The sequence below is a fragment of the Prionailurus viverrinus genome, chromosome D1 (assembly GCF_022837055.1).
Source record: "Prionailurus viverrinus isolate Anna chromosome D1, UM_Priviv_1.0, whole genome shotgun sequence".
In the NCBI taxonomy this organism is placed as follows: Eukaryota; Metazoa; Chordata; class Mammalia; order Carnivora; family Felidae; genus Prionailurus; species Prionailurus viverrinus.
The window spans coordinates 11,576,639-11,593,757 of NC_062570.1; the positions used below are offsets into that span (position 1 = coordinate 11,576,639).

General features: G+C 51.3%; 1 protein-coding gene across 2 annotated transcripts in view; it reads right to left on the bottom strand.

Moving 5' to 3' along the window:
• The window catches only part of DRD2 (dopamine receptor D2), a 186,561-nt gene that overhangs the window by 6,140 nt on the left and 163,302 nt on the right, over window positions 1-17,119 (bottom strand). For both annotated transcript variants that reach the window (XM_047823989.1, XM_047823990.1), the window contains 3 exons: window positions 6,579-6,894; window positions 2,322-2,431; window positions 1,196-1,332 (listed from right to left, as the gene is read on the bottom strand). In XM_047823989.1, coding sequence (XP_047679945.1) covers window positions 1,196-1,332; window positions 2,322-2,431; window positions 6,579-6,894 — 563 coding nt within the window. The remainder of the gene's footprint in view (window positions 1-1,195; window positions 1,333-2,321; window positions 2,432-6,578; window positions 6,895-17,119) is intronic.

The following is a 17,119-nucleotide window of genomic DNA, read 5'->3' on the forward strand; positions in this document are numbered from 1 at the left end:
CCCAGAGGGGACGTCAGCATCCCACGGGGCCACAGCGCCACAAGAGACCTTTCCCTCCTCCGCCAGACTCCAGCAGCGAGGTCACAGAGAGTACGCCTAGGTGTCTAAGGCCACCCGGAAATGCTAGATGTAAATGAACGTGCACCGTAAACCAGAGATTTCAAATCACAACTGTGAGCAAAAAGCTAAGCTCTCATGGACTACTTCTGAGTTTTCCCATTAACATTCCCTCCTTATTTCATTATTAGTTTTATTGCCCGTGAACACATGAGTGGGGCCAGTGTGCTTGGAAAAAATAACAGAAGGAAATTATTGTCAAAGAGTAAACCCTTATTTTAACCCTTGCTGTATACATGGGGGCGGTCTACCACCTTTCAATTTTAGGGACAAGGTGACTTGGTCCTATTTGCTCAACCCTGTGTTCTGATGTGTTTCCAAGTTCCCTTCCTGGTCTAGAAGATGTCTGACTTCTATCTCAGGGCCTTTCCAGATTGATCTGAGCATATGCTCAGGGAATAAGCCTATTCCCCACGTCTTGGAATTCCTACAAGAGGTACTTTGCAAGGCTTCTTGGTGTCCTGCCCTGTAAGGGTCTCCAGAGGTGCACCTGCCTCACTGGAGCCTGCCTGATGAGAGAAAGCTCTCTGCCCACGCTGGCAGGCAGGCAGGCCAACACCTATTTCCTCTACGTCAGACACACAGGACAGGTGCAGTGGGCTAGCTTCTATTATTTCTACCTCTCCTGCTCCAGAGGACTCAGGTCTGTGCAGAGCTGGGCCAGCTTGGACTGCAGCCTCATTACCACAAACAGCATCACCGTGGGGTGGGGATGGGACCCCGTAGTCACCCCCCCATGTGTGCATATGCACGCGCACACACACACGCAAACACATGCAGTTGGTGGGGCTGTCTGGCCTGTTTCAGTTGAATAAACAAAGTTGAAAATGGCCAGACATCCTCCTGAATCATTACCCCCACTCCTCACGCAACCCCATTATGCCTCAAGCTACTGTTCCTCTCCGGCCCATCCAGGTACAACTGAGAGTCAGGCTTGGCCGGGGAGACCCAGCCTGGTCTCAGCCTAGGCTGGCAAACAGGTCATCTCCCTAAGTCTGCACCAGGGGCTCAGCTCTCTTGGGGTCCTGTGCAGCGAAGAGGGGCAGTGGAACCCCAGGGAGACAGAGACAGGACTCACCTGTGTTGTTGAGTCCGAAGAGCAGTGGGCAGGAGATGGTAAAGGACAGGACCCAGACGATGGCGATCATGACAGTGACTCGGCGTTTGGAGCTGTAGCGGGTGTTGTAGAGCATGGGCATGGCCACGGCTGTGTACCTGCAAGGTCACGGAGCAGGGGACCCTGAGTCTGGGGTGCAGGCCCAGGAACTCATTCCACAGCAGGCACACACCAGAGACACCCCACACCTTGGGGAGTTCCAGTTGTCTGAATTCCCTGAAGGCTGCCTGTCTACCCTAAATCACTCCTTTCTCCTGCCCCAGCTCAGACAGCAAGGGTAGTTGGTGATACTTTAGTGACTGACCGGCTACCATGTAATCCTGGGCCATATCTATTACTCCAGTGTCCCTACTTGGATTTTAAGGTTTTTGAGGGACCATGGTCTGGGTCTTTGCACCTTTGAAACTACACCCATGCTGTGCTCACAGAAAGTGGAAGCGTTTGTTGACGGGTTGGTAGCCAGGCTCCTCGGAGAAAGAATTCAGCCCCATTCAGCAGAAAATAATAACGGTGGAAATCATGTGCCTCCTTGATCCAGCACTTCCCATATAGTAGCTCATTTCATCTTCCAAGAATCCTGCCAGGGGAGCCCAGCCAGGGGAGCCCGCGTGGCCTGCGTGTGCAAATCAGTGAAAGGCTCCAAGGGTATAGTTTAACAAAGTGAGCACAACCCGGACCCCCTTGGCCGTGTGCCTGCCCTGTGCTGGACAGGAAATGCACAACCGGACACTGTGGCCCCACCTGGACAGGGGTCATCATCCTTGATTTCTAGACGAGGTACGGTTCTGAGAATGTGCACATTCTGCCCAAGGTCACTTAAGTAGGAAGCGATAGACCTAGGGCTGCCGTCAACATTGGGAACTTTCTCCTCTTTACCAGTCTCTGCTGGGTATCCTTGGTAGCATCTCCATCTGTTCGATGGCCTCTCATGAGGTGGTCTGGACTCTCCCAGCCAGATCCACGTGCACCTATATGCATGTGCACGTACACATGTGCACACACACATGGACTCACAGGCACACAGCCTGCCTCTTCAGCCCAAAAGGCCAATGGCTTGGGTCCCCTCTCCCACCTTGGCTGGGCTCACCTGTCGATGCTGATGGCACATAGGTTCAGGATGCTTGCTGTGCACATCATGACGTCCAGAGTGACAAAGATGTCACAGTGAATCCTGCTGAATTTCCACTCGCCCACCACCTGGGGACAAAGCACCATAAGGGGTACGGAAGAGGGACGATGAGCTCAGGCCACATAGTTTGGCTCTCCTGGGGCAGACTGGGCCACAGGCCCAGAGGGCAGCTGTGGGGGTCTTGCAGGTCTCCAGTTGGGGCCTGGGAGAGAAGTGGGGCAGCAAAGGGAAGCCGTGCCCCTGGCTGTCTGAGGCACTTGTCCCTGCTCCCCTCCCCTGCTAGCCACATAGGGCCATTTTGTGCCAAAAACAGGACAGGAAGAATGATGACCAATTTACACCTCGTGTCTCAACTCTGAGCCTTCGTCTGTAAAACATCCGTGTGATCTACTTGCATCCCATTCTGCCAATGGAGAAACTGAGCCTCAGAAATGGGCAGTGACTTGCCCAAGGCCATTCCACTCAGCTTCTGATCCTGCTCTGATCCCAGGTTTCTGGGGGAGCCAGGCAGCTCCTTCGGGACCAGCATGGTGTGTGGCCCAGTTGGGGCCTGGCGAGTGTCCGTTAAGGACAATGGTGAGGACCATGGCTCTTAGACAAAGAAGACAGTTCTGCTCTTTGTCGCACCTGGAGAATTCAGGACGGAAAACCTGGGCTCAAGCTCTGGAAACACCAGGAGGGGGTGGGGAGGGGCGGCTGTACCCATAGATCCTTGTATGATGGAACTGAGGAGGCCGGCTCCTACACCCCTCTCCCCCTTACACACACAGACACACACGCACACACACTCACTTTCCCGTACACCCATGCACATCCATACCACCCATTTAAACGCACAGGCACACACACTCACGCAGCAAGCTGGCCCAGGCAAATTTGGAAGTGTGGAACACCCTGACCCTGATCCTGAGACACATCCTAGGCCTCTACCAATAGGAGAAAAAGGAGCAGGAAAGCCCCCCTCCCAGGGCCTGGGGCAGGGCAGTTCCCATCCTTCTGTCATAGCACTGTCAGTCGTCAGGCTAATTGGAACATGCTCATTCCCAGTGCTGCCTCTTTTTTCTGCTCTCAGGCATGAAACCAAATGCTGGCACCTAAGCTCGGTGACAGGAACTATAGCCACTGATGTTGGACGTGAAGAAACAGCAGCTGGTCCCAGAAGACAGGAAGGAAGCTGCCTTCTCTAGGCTCACGTGAGCCCACATCACAGCACAGGACTCCCCAAGATGGCAGGTCAGGTCTGGATTGGGGGGTGAGGAGCTCCGGGTATAAATAGAGTCTACCTGTAGGGCACTGCTAGGAGGGTCCCAGACCCACCTGGTCCACCCTCCACCTTGAGGCCCGCCCCCGCCCCAGACGAGTACTTCAGAGCTGTTTCTATGTCCCTAGGGATCTGGGTCTGAGCTGCCAGGGCCCTCTTCCTCTCCCTCCTTCCCTCTCCCCTGCCTTCCATCTTTCCTACAGACACTTATGAGCAACTTACTATGGGCCAGACTCTGTCCTAGACTCTGGGGTACAGCGGTAAACAGTACTGGCATAGTCCTTGCCTTTAGGGAGCTCTCAATCCCTACCCCTAAAGGCCTGTCTGGAGCACAGAAGAAGGGAGGGCTTTCCTCCACAGGCCTGGGGGCAGCTGACTCAAAGACTCGAGAGAAATTTTTGGCAGCCATGTACATTGACGGGGGGTGACTGGGTGGCTCAGTCGGTTGGGCGTCCAACTTCAGCTCAGGTCATGATCTCACAGCTCGTGAGTTCGAGCCCCGTGTGGAGCTCTGTGCTGACAGCTCAGAGCCTGGAGCCTGCTTCTGCTTCTGCTTCTGTGTCTCCCTCTTTCTCTGCCCCTAACCCACTAGCATTCTGTCTCTGTCTCTCTCAAAAATAAACATTAAAAAAAAAAAAAAAGAGTAAAGCACATCCAATCCAATCTAGCACGCTAGACACGTGCTGACATGGCAGGCTATGAGAGGCACTAGTATTGCTGGGAAAGGAACAGGGTGGAAAATTCTGGACAACAAGAGCATCTCTTAGAAAGGAAAGAGTATATGGGCTGCAAGAACACTCTGACAGGATGTTGGGATAGGTTGAGACTCCCCTCGGGACAGTCTCTCAGGACAAAAAATGGCTGGGACAATAACCTGTAAGTCGAGCTCACTGTCCAGCTCTTGTTTTAAAGGGAAATAATGAGAAAGTTAGAGCACTACCCTCCATGATACTGTTCTCCACCCTGCCCCCCAAACCACTGCGCTTCCCCCTTAAAATAACGGTGAACTGGTTATGTTGAAAGTATCTGTTCACAGGACTTACAGATTCTCAGAAACCCCCAGTACAGCCTGTGTACAGATGTGGCTCTATCCTAGAGTGTCGGGGGAGAGGCTGCAGATCTGGAAGCCCAGAAGCCTTGCGTGGAGCCGCGGGCAAAGCATGCTTCACTGTGGGTAGAGGGCGCCTTGCTGCCTGGGCACGGGGAGGGCCCTTGCTATCAGGACAGGTGCTGGATGGCTACCACCGTCACGTTCGTCTTCAGCGCCACTGTCACAGCTGATTTCTACATCTTGCTCACTACAGTGTGCGGTACCAATCTGAGCCCTTTGCATATATTAACTAACCCATTAGATGCTAAAGCAATGCCACGAGGTAGATACTGTGATTATCTCCTTTATATGGATAAAGAAAGTGAGGCACAGAGAGGTTCTTTGCTCTGCCACTCGCCCCTCATTCTCCCCTGATGGTCTGAGGCCTGGGACCCTCCTTTGAGAGGGAGCAGGAAGGGAAGAGGCCTTAGGATTGAGAAGGGTTCCTCAGGGAGAGGCCCTCAGACAAGACGTGCTTGGACAGACTCACGGACGTGTGAGTCGTGGAGGAAGTGGACCCCTGGCCTGTGGCACCTGTAGATTTCATGTTATTTTGCTTGTTTCCTTCGGGGTTTTTCCTTCACATTCATTTTGGACGTCCCAGCCTGTTGGGGCTGTGCTACAGAAAACCAGGGGTGTGTGATCCTGTGAGCATGATGAGAAAGCCCGGGGAGCCCCCGGGTACGGAGACCAGGAGAGGGGCCACGCTGGGCCAGCCTCCTCTCCCCCACCTCAGCTCCCTCTTCTGGGTGTCGCCTCGGCTCAAGCCTACAAAATGTCACGTTTTCCTTTAAAAGCGGAAGCCCTACCCTCCCAGCCAGGGACTTGCCTCCATAGCACAGGTGTATCCCCCCTACCTTGCCCAGGACGGGAAGGTAAGTGCCCAATGATCGCAGTAACCTCAGTGTTGGCTCTTTCCTGACGGGCTGGTCAGTTCCCAGACTCCACCCCAGAATCCTAGGCCGAGAGAGGGGCAGGATCCAGGACGCAAGCCCCTAGACCCTCCCACGTCTGCCTGTGGGAAGTAGCTCCCCGGTTACTTCCCTTGCTGTGCAATCTGAGGACAGACAGCTTCTCAAAGCTTCTGTTTCCTCTTCTGTAAACTGAGAAGAAAAGTATCAACTCCCAGGATTAGCATGACTGTTTGCTGAGTCTGTGTCTGCGAAATGCCTGGCGGGGTGCCTGGACCACGGCAGGGGCCGCCCACTCTCTATTCGGAAGTGCAGAGCTGGGCCCCATCCTGGGCCGAGCCCTGGGTGACCATGTGGTCCTTCCCGAGCCAAGGGGCTGTGGCCCAGCCCACAGCGGACCCTGCCTGGAGGTCCCAGACATTGGCACTAGACCGAACTGGGAAGAGGGGAGGCATAAGGAGCACACGGAGTAGCAGCCCCCACTTTCGAAGTGACAAGAAAGAATGGGAAGCTTCGGGTCTGGATGCATGAACATCTCCCTTCCTTGAGGATCTTCCTCCATCACTCCCATTTGCAGCATGATCTAACCAACCAACCTGGGGCCAAGCCGAGTTCCAGCTGGGACCTGCCAGCTGCATGATGCTGGAGAAGTCACCGAATTTCTCTGACCACCTGGCTCACCACCTGTGAGATGGTGGTGGTCGTGGGGTGACCTCGCAGGGCTGGCCTGAGGGCTACACGGGAAAACGCCGGGGATAGAGGACTCGACCCTTAGTAAGCACTCTCCAACTGGCAGTTGGGACTGTGAAAGAGGCATTAAGCCCATTTCATAAGGGGAAAAACTGAGCCCGGAGTGGAAGGAGAGGCCAGGCCTGCTGAGAAGGCACCAGGCAATTCGTCGGGAAGTGCCTGGACTCCAGGCTCCCCTGCAGCGGAGGGGAGGGCAGACCTACCTCCAGGTAGACAACCCAGGGCATGACGAGCGTGGCCACCAGGAGGTCGGCCACGGCGAGGCTCACGATCAGGTAGTTGGTGGTGGTCTGCAGCGCCTTCTCGCGGGACACGGCCATGCAGACCAGCACGTTGCCGAAGACGATGACGAAGATGAGCAAGGTGAGAAGCGTGGCGTAGTAGTTGTAGTGAGGCTTTCCGGTCCTTCCTTCGGACCCGTTGAAGGGCCGGCTCCAGTTCTGGCTCTCCAGATCATCATCGTACCAGGACAGGTTCAGTGGATCCATCGGGGCAACGGGGCCACTGGGTGGCCAGGCTCTGGCGAGGAAAAATGGACATGGCGGGTGAGCAGGAGGATCTCCCAGAGCGTGCTGCCTCCCACGGAAAGCTCCGGAGCTACAGCCAACCACTGGCAGTTAGTAGAATTCTCCAGCCTCGGGATTTTCAGTTCTGTATTTTAACGATTTTCTTAAAACGCTGGGGCCTGCTGCCACTCTTCTGCTGGCAAGTTCTTGCAGATGGCAAGACAAATGAGCAATTATAATTTTTTTAAAGAAAGTATAATAAAATAAATGAACTTGAAAAGAGCTGATCATTCATTCATCTATTTATTCAACAAACACTTAGTAAGCACATCCCATGCACCACCTCCTGGAGACAAGTTAGTGAGGAGTTCCAGCTTCTAGAGGCAGGAACAGGAATACACATTCATTCCTTCTTGATTCTATAAATATTTATTGAGCATTGTTCTATGTGGTGCTAGAAATATGGGCTGGAACGAAATATACATGGTTCTCCAGCTCACATTCTAAATTAAAAAAATTTAATGTTTGGTTTTGAGAGAGAGAGAGAGTCAGAGCATGAGCCGGGGAGCAGCAGAGAGAGAAAGGGAGACACAGAATCTAAAGCCCTTGCTCCAGGCTCCGGGCTGTCAGTACAAAGCCCGACACAGGGCTCGAACTCAAGAACCGTGAGATCATGACCTGAGCCGAAGTCAGAAGCTTAACCAACTGAGCCACCCGGGCGCCCTTACCGAGCTCACATTCTAAAAGAAACAACAGCCCATGAATCAAGCACTTAAATCTATAAGCAGTGGGCACTGGGAAATGGAATGCAGGAGGACCACAAAAGCTAGTTTAAGCATTGAAATAAGACTTTCCAGAGGAAGTGACTTTTGACAGACAACGCTAAGTCATTAGGTGAAGAGCTGGGAGCCCAGGGAAGGGTCTAGACACAAAGAAACAGCATAAGCAAATGACAAAGCGAGACAGCAGACACCCCCCGGTGGAGGGCTGGAAGAGATTCATTCGGGGCAGCTGAAGCCCGTGAGCTGAACTGGGGAGGGCGCCAGAGCAAGATCCTAGAAGGCCTTCCAAGTCACACTACATTTGAGCCTAAGGGCAGTGGGAACCACGTGATCAGAGGCACCTTCCGACGAGAAGGTTCCAACCGCTATTCAGAGGATGGAAGTGTGTGGCCAAGCAGGTGGCGGCACACCACCTGGGAGGCTGTAGGAACCCGAGGAAGAGATGAGGAGTTTCTGCATTCCTGCCCTGAGAGCCTGAGAACTTCCTGAAGGAGGTGTCATCTGAGATGCGATCAAAGGAGGAAATAGCCAGGCCACAGAGTTTGGGAGACCCTGCAGCTAGAGAGAACACAACACGGTGCCAGACAACAAACAGTTCTGTTTGGCTAAAAATGTAGGGTGTGAAGCAGGGGCAAAAGAAACCGGGGGGCCAGTCATGGGCCAGATTCTGTCTCATAAGACTGGGAGGCCCTGAGGGGTTGGGTGCAGAGGAAGGACCACGGGGCTGGTGTTTTAGTAAAGTGGCTGCTGCAGCATAGGGAGGCCTTGGAGGAGGCCAGGCTATGGCTGTCATTTGGAGAAGGGAGGGTGGTTGTCTGAATGAAGGTGGCAGGGATGAGGAGAGAAGTGTTCAGAATCAGCAGCTGACCTGTGCATCGGTATCCAATGGATAGATGTGGGATGGGAGAGGGGCCGGGGCAAGCAGAGAGAGAAGGGGTAGAGGGAACAGCATTTCTGCCTTGGGCTTAGGGAGGCTGAGGAGCTGCTCACTGAGAGCAGGAAGCAGAGAGCCTGAGAGGCAGACTTGAGACGCATCAGGCATTGACGAGCTTGACAGCCTGTGTTTTGGTTGTGATTAGAACATAATGCACATATAATATAGCTGACTCTCCTGCTAACAAAAGTGTTCCTATTTTACACGATGGAATCAGGCTTATCAGTACCTCAAAGCACTCTGCCCAAGGTGCCACGACATCCAGTTGCTGGGCTACCCAAAGGGATTTGAAGTCTACTAGTTTATGCCACTTGGGATGGTGGTACCATGTCCAGACCAGGGAGGAGGGCACGCCAGCCACAACAGATCAGAAGGGACTTTGGAGAAGGGTCTGCCCCCCTCTACCCCCTCAACCTTATCTGACACATTTGCTCTGCCGGCCCCCAGCAGAGGAGTGTGGATGATGTCCTCACCATCCACCCACCCCTCCCCACCCCAGCACCACCACACCAGCCTGGAGTCTCTGGGGAAGCCAAAATACCTAACTCCATGTAGGGTGACATGACATGACACCAGTGCAAAAATCTTCCAACTCAGAGGCGCCGAGGCCCTGTGTCACACTGACGCTGCCCTCTGCAAAGGCATCGGCCCCTCTTCCCATTTGGAGCACACCCTGGGACAGCTATATGCACGTATCCATCAGGAACGGCAGCTGCTCCTGCCTCTTGTTTTCACACAAGATTGGGAGTCTGTTGAGCTTGTCAGGCATAAAGCAATGTGCCAAGCACTTTCGGGGGCCTGGAGATGTGGAGATCCACTCACTTCCCCCAGGGCTCCTGAAGGTTCTCTCTGCCCCACCTCTTACTTCCCTGGTCCCTCTCTGTGGGGCCAGTGGCCTCTGATGGAGACTGTACGGCTTCCCTTCTACCCCACCCCACCCCTTCTCTATACCCAACCAGACTTCTGTTTCTGTACAATCCTGCGCCTGCCTGTGATGTGGCTTCATATGCTTGTAGAGGATTTGATAGTTTTGTTCGATAGTTTTGTCCTCAAAACAACCTCCGAGGCCTGCAGCTATTATCCCCCCTCGACAAATGAGAAAAGTCTTTGGAAAACTTCCCTTCCCCTCCCGCTGCTTGCCCAGACCTGACACGGCCTCCAAAGAAAGGCTAGCTCAGAATCTTCCCGCTTCCTGCTCTCTGCTGGACCACTTTCCCTTGGGGGTTCCACAGCATCATTCCTGAGTTCTATTCTGGAACGCACCCTCTCTGTGTATCTGTTCCTCCCCAACACCCCCCACTGGAGTGTAAGCATCTTAAGCATTACATCACATCTTGGTCATGCCTCATCTTCGTGGAATAAACAAATAAAAGAGCATACTCTCTTGTTCTCTGGGATCTGCAGGTCGTATGTTGGGTTGCTGAACTCAATCAAAGGCTCTGTGAGTCCAGCCGGGAAGAAAAGCCCTCCACCCTTGAGATGTAGCTATAAAGAGAGGCCACCACATTAACAAGTGACAAAAGAGAGAGGCAACCCAAGAGGACCACGGGTGTTGCATGTTGGATCCCCAGAAATAAGACCCTGAGGAGGACGTTGGCGTGCAGGGAATTTACCGGGGAATGTTCTCAGAATGGAGGCTTGCAGAGAAGGGAGGAGGCAGGGCTGGACTGGGGAGAAGCTGGGCTGACCTTTGTCTCAGGTGACCTCAGAGAGCCCTCAGGGAGCCTGTAGAGCTGTCTCTCTCATAATGTCCTAGGGCGTGGACTGTCCCAGGGAGAAGGTGTGACCTGGAGAGAGACATCTCTCTTCAAGTGAGCATCTGCTAAGAGGGCGGACCCAGATGGAACTGTCCGTTGTCAGCAGGCCCAGTAGTTGGGGGAGTGAGTTGGTCGTGCACAGGTGCTGGGGCCCACTCTACCACCAGGCGCTGCAGTGGATGCTCAGAAATCACAGAGGATATGTACATGGGCCTGGCTGGGGTGCTTCTGGAGGGCTTCCTGGAGGGGGAAGACTTTCATTCAGGACTTAAAATCATGAGAACAAGTAAGATGGCAAACGTGAGCATTTCCACTCAGGGCAGGGTCGGAGGTGAGCACTCATTCCTCTGTGTGCTGGTTACTCTGCAGGACAGGAGTGAGTCCCTTCACCTACAGCTGGGAAGGCTTCATGCATTTAATTTTCTAATCAAGCATTTATTCTATATCTTGTTTTTTTGCTGAAACAAATGCATTACAGAAAGAATGGGAAAGCCTGGAAAATGCCTAGATGACTGTAGACCCTATTAATATCTTGGAGCAGGATTTTCTTCCAACCCCCAGAGCCAGTTCCATCCCTGCCGTGTCCTCAGCACCCTTCCTGCCTGGGACCGACATCTCTCACAAGCAGGGGCTGTCTGAATCACTCTCACACCACACCAAGCAGAGCAGAAATTCAGACATCAGCAAATCTAGCCCTTTTGATGACGCACTCTACCATGAGAGATACCAGTAGAAGATAGGGCTGAGGACCAAAACACCTGGGTTCAAATCCCAACTCCACCTTTATTTGCTCCAAGGTCTCAAATCCCAACTCCACCTTTATTTGCTCCCAGGTCTCGGCCAGATTACGTGGCTTTCCTGAGCCTCAGTTTTCCCATCTGCAAACTGGGGATTAGCAATTAGTGTTGTGAGGATTAAGTACAATGATACATGAGTGGCCTGCACAGGTAAACTCCCAAGGAATGTGAGCTTTAAAAATCAAACCAAGAGCAATCCCTATCAGAATAGCACCAACATTCTTCACAGAGCTAGAACAAACAATCCTAAAATTGTATGGAACCAGAAAAGACCCCAAATAGCCAAAGCGGTCTTGAAAAAGAAAACTAAGCTGGAGGCATCACAATCCTGGACTTCAAGACATATTACAAAGCTGTAATCATCAAACAGTACGGTACTGGCACAAAAACACTCAGATCAATGGTACAGGATAGAGAACGCAATAATGGACCCACAAATATATGGCCAACTAATCTTTGACAAAAGCTGGAAAGAATATCCGATGGAATAAAGACCGTGTCTTCAGCAAGTGGTGCTGGGAAAACTCGACAACGATGTGCAGAAGAATGAACCTGGACCACTTTCTTACACCATTCACAAAAGTAGACTCAAAATGGATGAAAGACCTAAATGTGAGACAGGAAGCCATCAAAATCCTCAAGGAGAAAGCAGGAGAAAGCAGGAAAAAGCTCTTTGACCTTGGCCACAGCAACTTCTTATTCAACACATCTCTGGAGGCAAGGGAAACAAAAGCAAAATGAACTATTGGGACATCATCAAAATAAAAAGCTTCTGCACAGTGAAGGAAACAATCAGCAAAACTAAAAGGCAACCAACAGAGTGGGAGAAGATATTTGCAAATGACATATCAGATAAAGGGTTAGTATCCAAAATCTATAAAGAATTTATCAGACTCAACACCCAAAAAACAAATAATCCAGTGAAGAAATGGGCAAAAAGACATGAATAGACACTTCTCCAAAGAAGACATCCAGATGGCCAACTGACACATGAAAAAATGCTCCCATCATCAGGGAAGTACAAATCAAAACCACAATGAGATACCACCTCACACCTGTCAGAATGGCTAACATCAACAACTCAGGCAACAACAGATGTCGAGGATGTGGAGAAAGAGGATCTCTCTGGCACTGCTGGTGGGAATGCAAACTGGTACAGCCTCTCTGGAAAACAGTATGGAGGTTCCTCAAAAAATTGAAAATAGAACTACCCTATGACCCAGCAATTGCACTACTAGGTATTTATCCAAAGGATACAGGTATGCTGTTTTTAAGGGGCTTGTGCACCCCCATGTTTATAGCAGCACCATCAACAATAGCCAAAGTATGGAAAGAGCCCAAATGTCCATTGATGGATGAATGGATAAAGAAGATATGGTGTGTACACACACACACACACACACACACACACACACACACACACACGCAATGGAGTATTACTTGACAATCAAAAAGAATGAAATCTTGCCATTTGCAACTATGTGGATAGAACTGGAGGGTCTTATGCTAAGTGAAATTCGTCAGTCAGAGAAAGACAAATATCATATGACTTGAATCATATGAGAAATTTAAGATGCAAAACAGATGAACACAAGGGAAGGGAAGCAAAAATAATATGAAAACAGGGAGGAGGACAAAATACAAGAGACTCTTAAATATAGAGAACAAACTGAGGGTTGCTGGAGGGGTCGTGGGAGGAGGGATGGGCTAAATGGGTAAGGGGCATTAAGGAATCTATTCCTGAAATCATTGCTGCACTATATGCTAACTAACTTGGATGTAAATTAAAAACAAATAAATTAAAAATTAACAATAATTAACAATAAATCAAACCAACCAAAGGAATTAAAAGAAACAAGCACTCAGACAACAAGCCTGAGGCTCCTGGGGGTGAAGCAACCATACTGTCCAAATGCAGCCCATTAGGGTCAGGGGATGCCCTGGGCTCCAGCTGTTACACAGTGCTGCCTCCTATGGCTCCTCCTTGCAAAGCGGGGGGTCTAGATAAAGGGAGAGGGGTTCCAAGGTGCAGCAAACAAGCCCTGGAAGGGAGTAAAGGAAAAGAAAATCAAAGTATTCCTGAGCCACGGTTGCAGGACAAATCTGAGCAAGCCTTGGGATGACATAGCAGCTGTCCTGGAAGATCCAGGTCTCCCAGCCCACCTGCTATCGCCCGTGATTCCAACTGCTGTATTTCCTAGGCTCTAAGATAGAATTGAATGTAACATGCGCCATTGTTTTACGTACCACTAGGAAAGAAAAAAAATGCCATCAAACTCCAATACAGCTCTAAGACAGGGCCAACTGCAAAATGCATGCTGAGTTCAGAAACATTAAAATGTGTGTAAGCGAAGGTGGGAGGTGTGCATCTTAGCAAGGTTAAAATACAGGGTCCTCCTGGCATTTCTCTGCTGGCACATTCTCAGGATGCCTGCGGAAACCCGTCAGTACCCAGGCAGCCTGCCTGCAGCAGCGCCAGCCCCATCCCTTCCCTTCTTCTTTTCCTTCTGCCCAGGGCTCCAAGTGGTGTCCCAGAGGAAGGCACAAAGGGCCAGACTGTGGTCTTTCTCACGCCAGGGGCCCCCAGAGGGCACCTCAAATGACTGTCCTTGCCCTGCGCTCAAGCCTCTCCATCCAAGTCAGAGTTTTTGCTTTTGTGGGGAGAAGAGGCTCCAGGTATGCTGGCCTGGTCCTGGCTCCAGAGAAGCCAGGTGAGGTCAGTGCCCACTCTGTGGCTCCCAGAGGTCGGAAATGCCAAGCTCAATATCAACTGGCACCTAGGATTTTCCAGGGTGGTCCAAATTTCTTGTTCTTCTTTAAAAAGGGGATGGGGATGCCTGGGTGGCTTAGTCGATTGAATGTCCAACTCTTACAGATATATATATATAGAGAGAGAGATAGATATAGATATAGATATAGATATATAAATTTTTTTAGTATCTATTTATTTTTGAGAGAGAGAGAGAGAGAATGTGTGTGAGCTGTGAGCGGGTGAGGGGCAGAGAGACAGGGAGACACAGAATCTGAAGCAGGTTCCAGGCTCTGAGCTGTCAGCATGGAGCCCGATGCAGAGCTCGAAATCACACACTGTGAGATCATGACCTGAGTGAAGTCAGGTGCTTAACCTACTGAGCCATCCAGGTGCCCCAAGTGTCCAACTCTTAATTTCGGCTCAGGTCATGATCCTGGGGTTGTAAGATCAAGCCCCATGCATTAGCTCTGCACTGAATGTGCTTAAGATTCTCTTTTTCTCTCTCTCTCTCTTTGCCCTTCTCCCCCATTCATGCTCTCTCTCTCTCAAAATAAAAAATAAATAAATAAATAAATAAAATAAAATAAAATAAAATAAAATAAAATAAAAATAAAAATAAAAATAAAATAGGAGCGCCTGGGTGGCTCAGTCGGTTAAACATAGGACTTCAGCTCAGGTCATGATCTCACAGTTTGTGAGTTTGAGCTCCATGTTGGGCTCTGTCCTGACAGCTCACAGCCTGGAGCCTGCTTTGGATTCTGTGTGTGTGTGTGTGTGTGTGTGTGTGTGTGTGTGTCTGCCCCTCCCCAACTTGTGTTCTGTCTCTCTCTCTCAAAAATAAATAAACAAGAAACAAATTTTAATAAAAAAATAAATAAAACAAAATAAAATAATAAAAAGGGGATGGCTAAAGGTATAACCCCAGGAAAATTATTCTTATAAGACTTTTCAGGTAAATAAGTTCCATATTATGTTTGAAACTTTCTGTTGTCAGAACAAGAATATCGATTTGGAGTCATGAAAATATGATCGCCTTGCTCACCAACCTCCATACGCCGCCTCCATCCTCCGCTGGGAGGCTCCTGCCTCATGTATAAGATCTCCAAGCCAGTCCCCAGTCAAGGAACATTTAGTGAGCACCAAATACATACATGGTCACTGTCAATACTTGGCTACTTAGTCCTGTCTCCTGGAGCAGGGATGGATGACTTAACCCTACTGCTACGGACTGAGTTGTGTGCCTCTCAGATGCCTTTGTGGACGCCATAACCCCCAAGGTGATGGTATTTGCAGATGGGGCCTTGGTATTTGGAGATGGGGTCTAGATACCATGAGGACAGGGTCCATATCGGAAGAGGCACCCCAGGCTGCCCCTCCTCATGCCGTGTGAACACTCAGAGAGAAGGCAGCCATCTGTAAAGCTGGGAAGAGAGCTCTCACCAGAACCCAACCCAAGCTGGCATCTTGATCTCAGACTCCCAGGCTCCAGAACTATGAGAAAATTAATTTCTGCTGTTTAAACCCCCCAGTCTTCGGTACTTTGCTAAGGCAGCCTGAGCTGACAAAGACACCTGCAGAAGGAGAGGCTGCCACTCCCCCAGAGCGTCACCCTCATCTTCCCTGTGCGGCAAGGGGGGACGACCGCAGCTCCCTGCCCTCCCCAGCAGATGCTGACAGACGAGGCACCCGTGTGCTCTGGGGCCTCCTAGGCTTTCTGTTCTCAGCTGCCCTGGTGTGTAGGAAAGAGGAGGGAGCCCGGAGCATGGGGGAGTCCACAGTGTGGGCGGCCCGCAGGCCTCGGGCCGCGCCTGACCCACATCTGTCTCTAGCCCCCATTGCCCTGCCTCAGCTCAGAAGGGCAACGGTCTACTGGAAGATCTTCCAGATTCGCCCACTCTGGTGGTCAGTTCTCCTTAACATCCAGACTGCTGTGATGGTTATTGTCTTCAGAGCCTATACAGCAGACCTTCCTAACGAGGTATCTGGAGTGAATCGAGGTGTATGGGGTTATCAGGGCAAGAGGACCATGAAGCGGTCATTTCCAGCCTCCAGGGCTCCGCCACTTACCCTTTGGGCTTTACATATGTTACCACTGTCTGTTTGTGCCTTCATTTGAAAATTAGCTAGCTGTCTGATTGAGGAATGTAGTTAGAGCCCAGATAGCTGGGGCCGAGCTGGCCCAAGAGTCTGCCCCTGGCAGTCCACGGACTCCCACCATCTGCTGCACTGGGGCAGGGGAGTAGAGTAGAGGGTGGAGGCTGTGAGGAGACTCCACAGCCTGCAGATACAAACTGCTTCTCACAAGTACGTTTTGGAAGAAGAAAACTGCTTTAAAATTCCACAGTTCAAGGCTGACCCCCCAAACTGACCTTTTGTCTGAGGAAAAACTTGGGGGCTTACAGTTGCCCTTGGTCCCCAGCCTGGTGGGGTAACCCGGGACCCTGGAGGCAAGTTGATTGGTCTGGGAGGAGAGAGGAGAGGGTTCTGTCCTCTCTCTAGATTGAGTCCTTTCACCAGCAAAACCTGGGGGCTCTGGGCCCAAAAATGAGGCCTAAGGAAACTTTGGTGCAGAATAAACTCAAGCAACCCGGTTCCAGGGTGCTGCCTCCCCAGAAAGTTTGGCATTTGAAGGAGTCAAATTGTCTAATTAAAATTTAACAATCCCTTATCAGGCTCGATGGCGGGTGAGACACTGCTGTCTTAAACACATCATTTTCCCTCTTTTCTGAAACTTGAAGCATTTCAATGAAAAAGGAGGGGTGAGGGGGGGTACTTTGCATTTGCATTTCAAAAGCAGCTTGCCTGAGCGACTGGAACTGGAGGGGAATTGGGAGTGAGTGGGTAAGGGGTTCCTCCTCCTCCAGATGCAGTTCCAGCCCCCCCCTGCTCCTCTGCAGGAAGGTCCAGACCAAGACTTGGTGATGGGCACGTCCCCTGGGCCTCCTGCAGCTCCTCCTACTCCAAAGGGAAACCAGAACAGTCTTTAACTAATGCCCTCACTTACTGGGCCCAGGAGGGCAGGCGGCAGAGGAACCAGGGCCTTGGATTCCCAGGGCCCTAGGCCAGGCAGCCCCAAGGAGAGCCTTCTGGGCCCTGGCCTTCCATGGCCAGGCATGAGGAGGGAGGGCCAGCAAAGTGATGGATGCTGTCACCTCCAGGCAGGCCCAGATCTGAAGGGAGAGCTGGGTCTGGCTCAGCTGCCAAGAGTCATTCTCA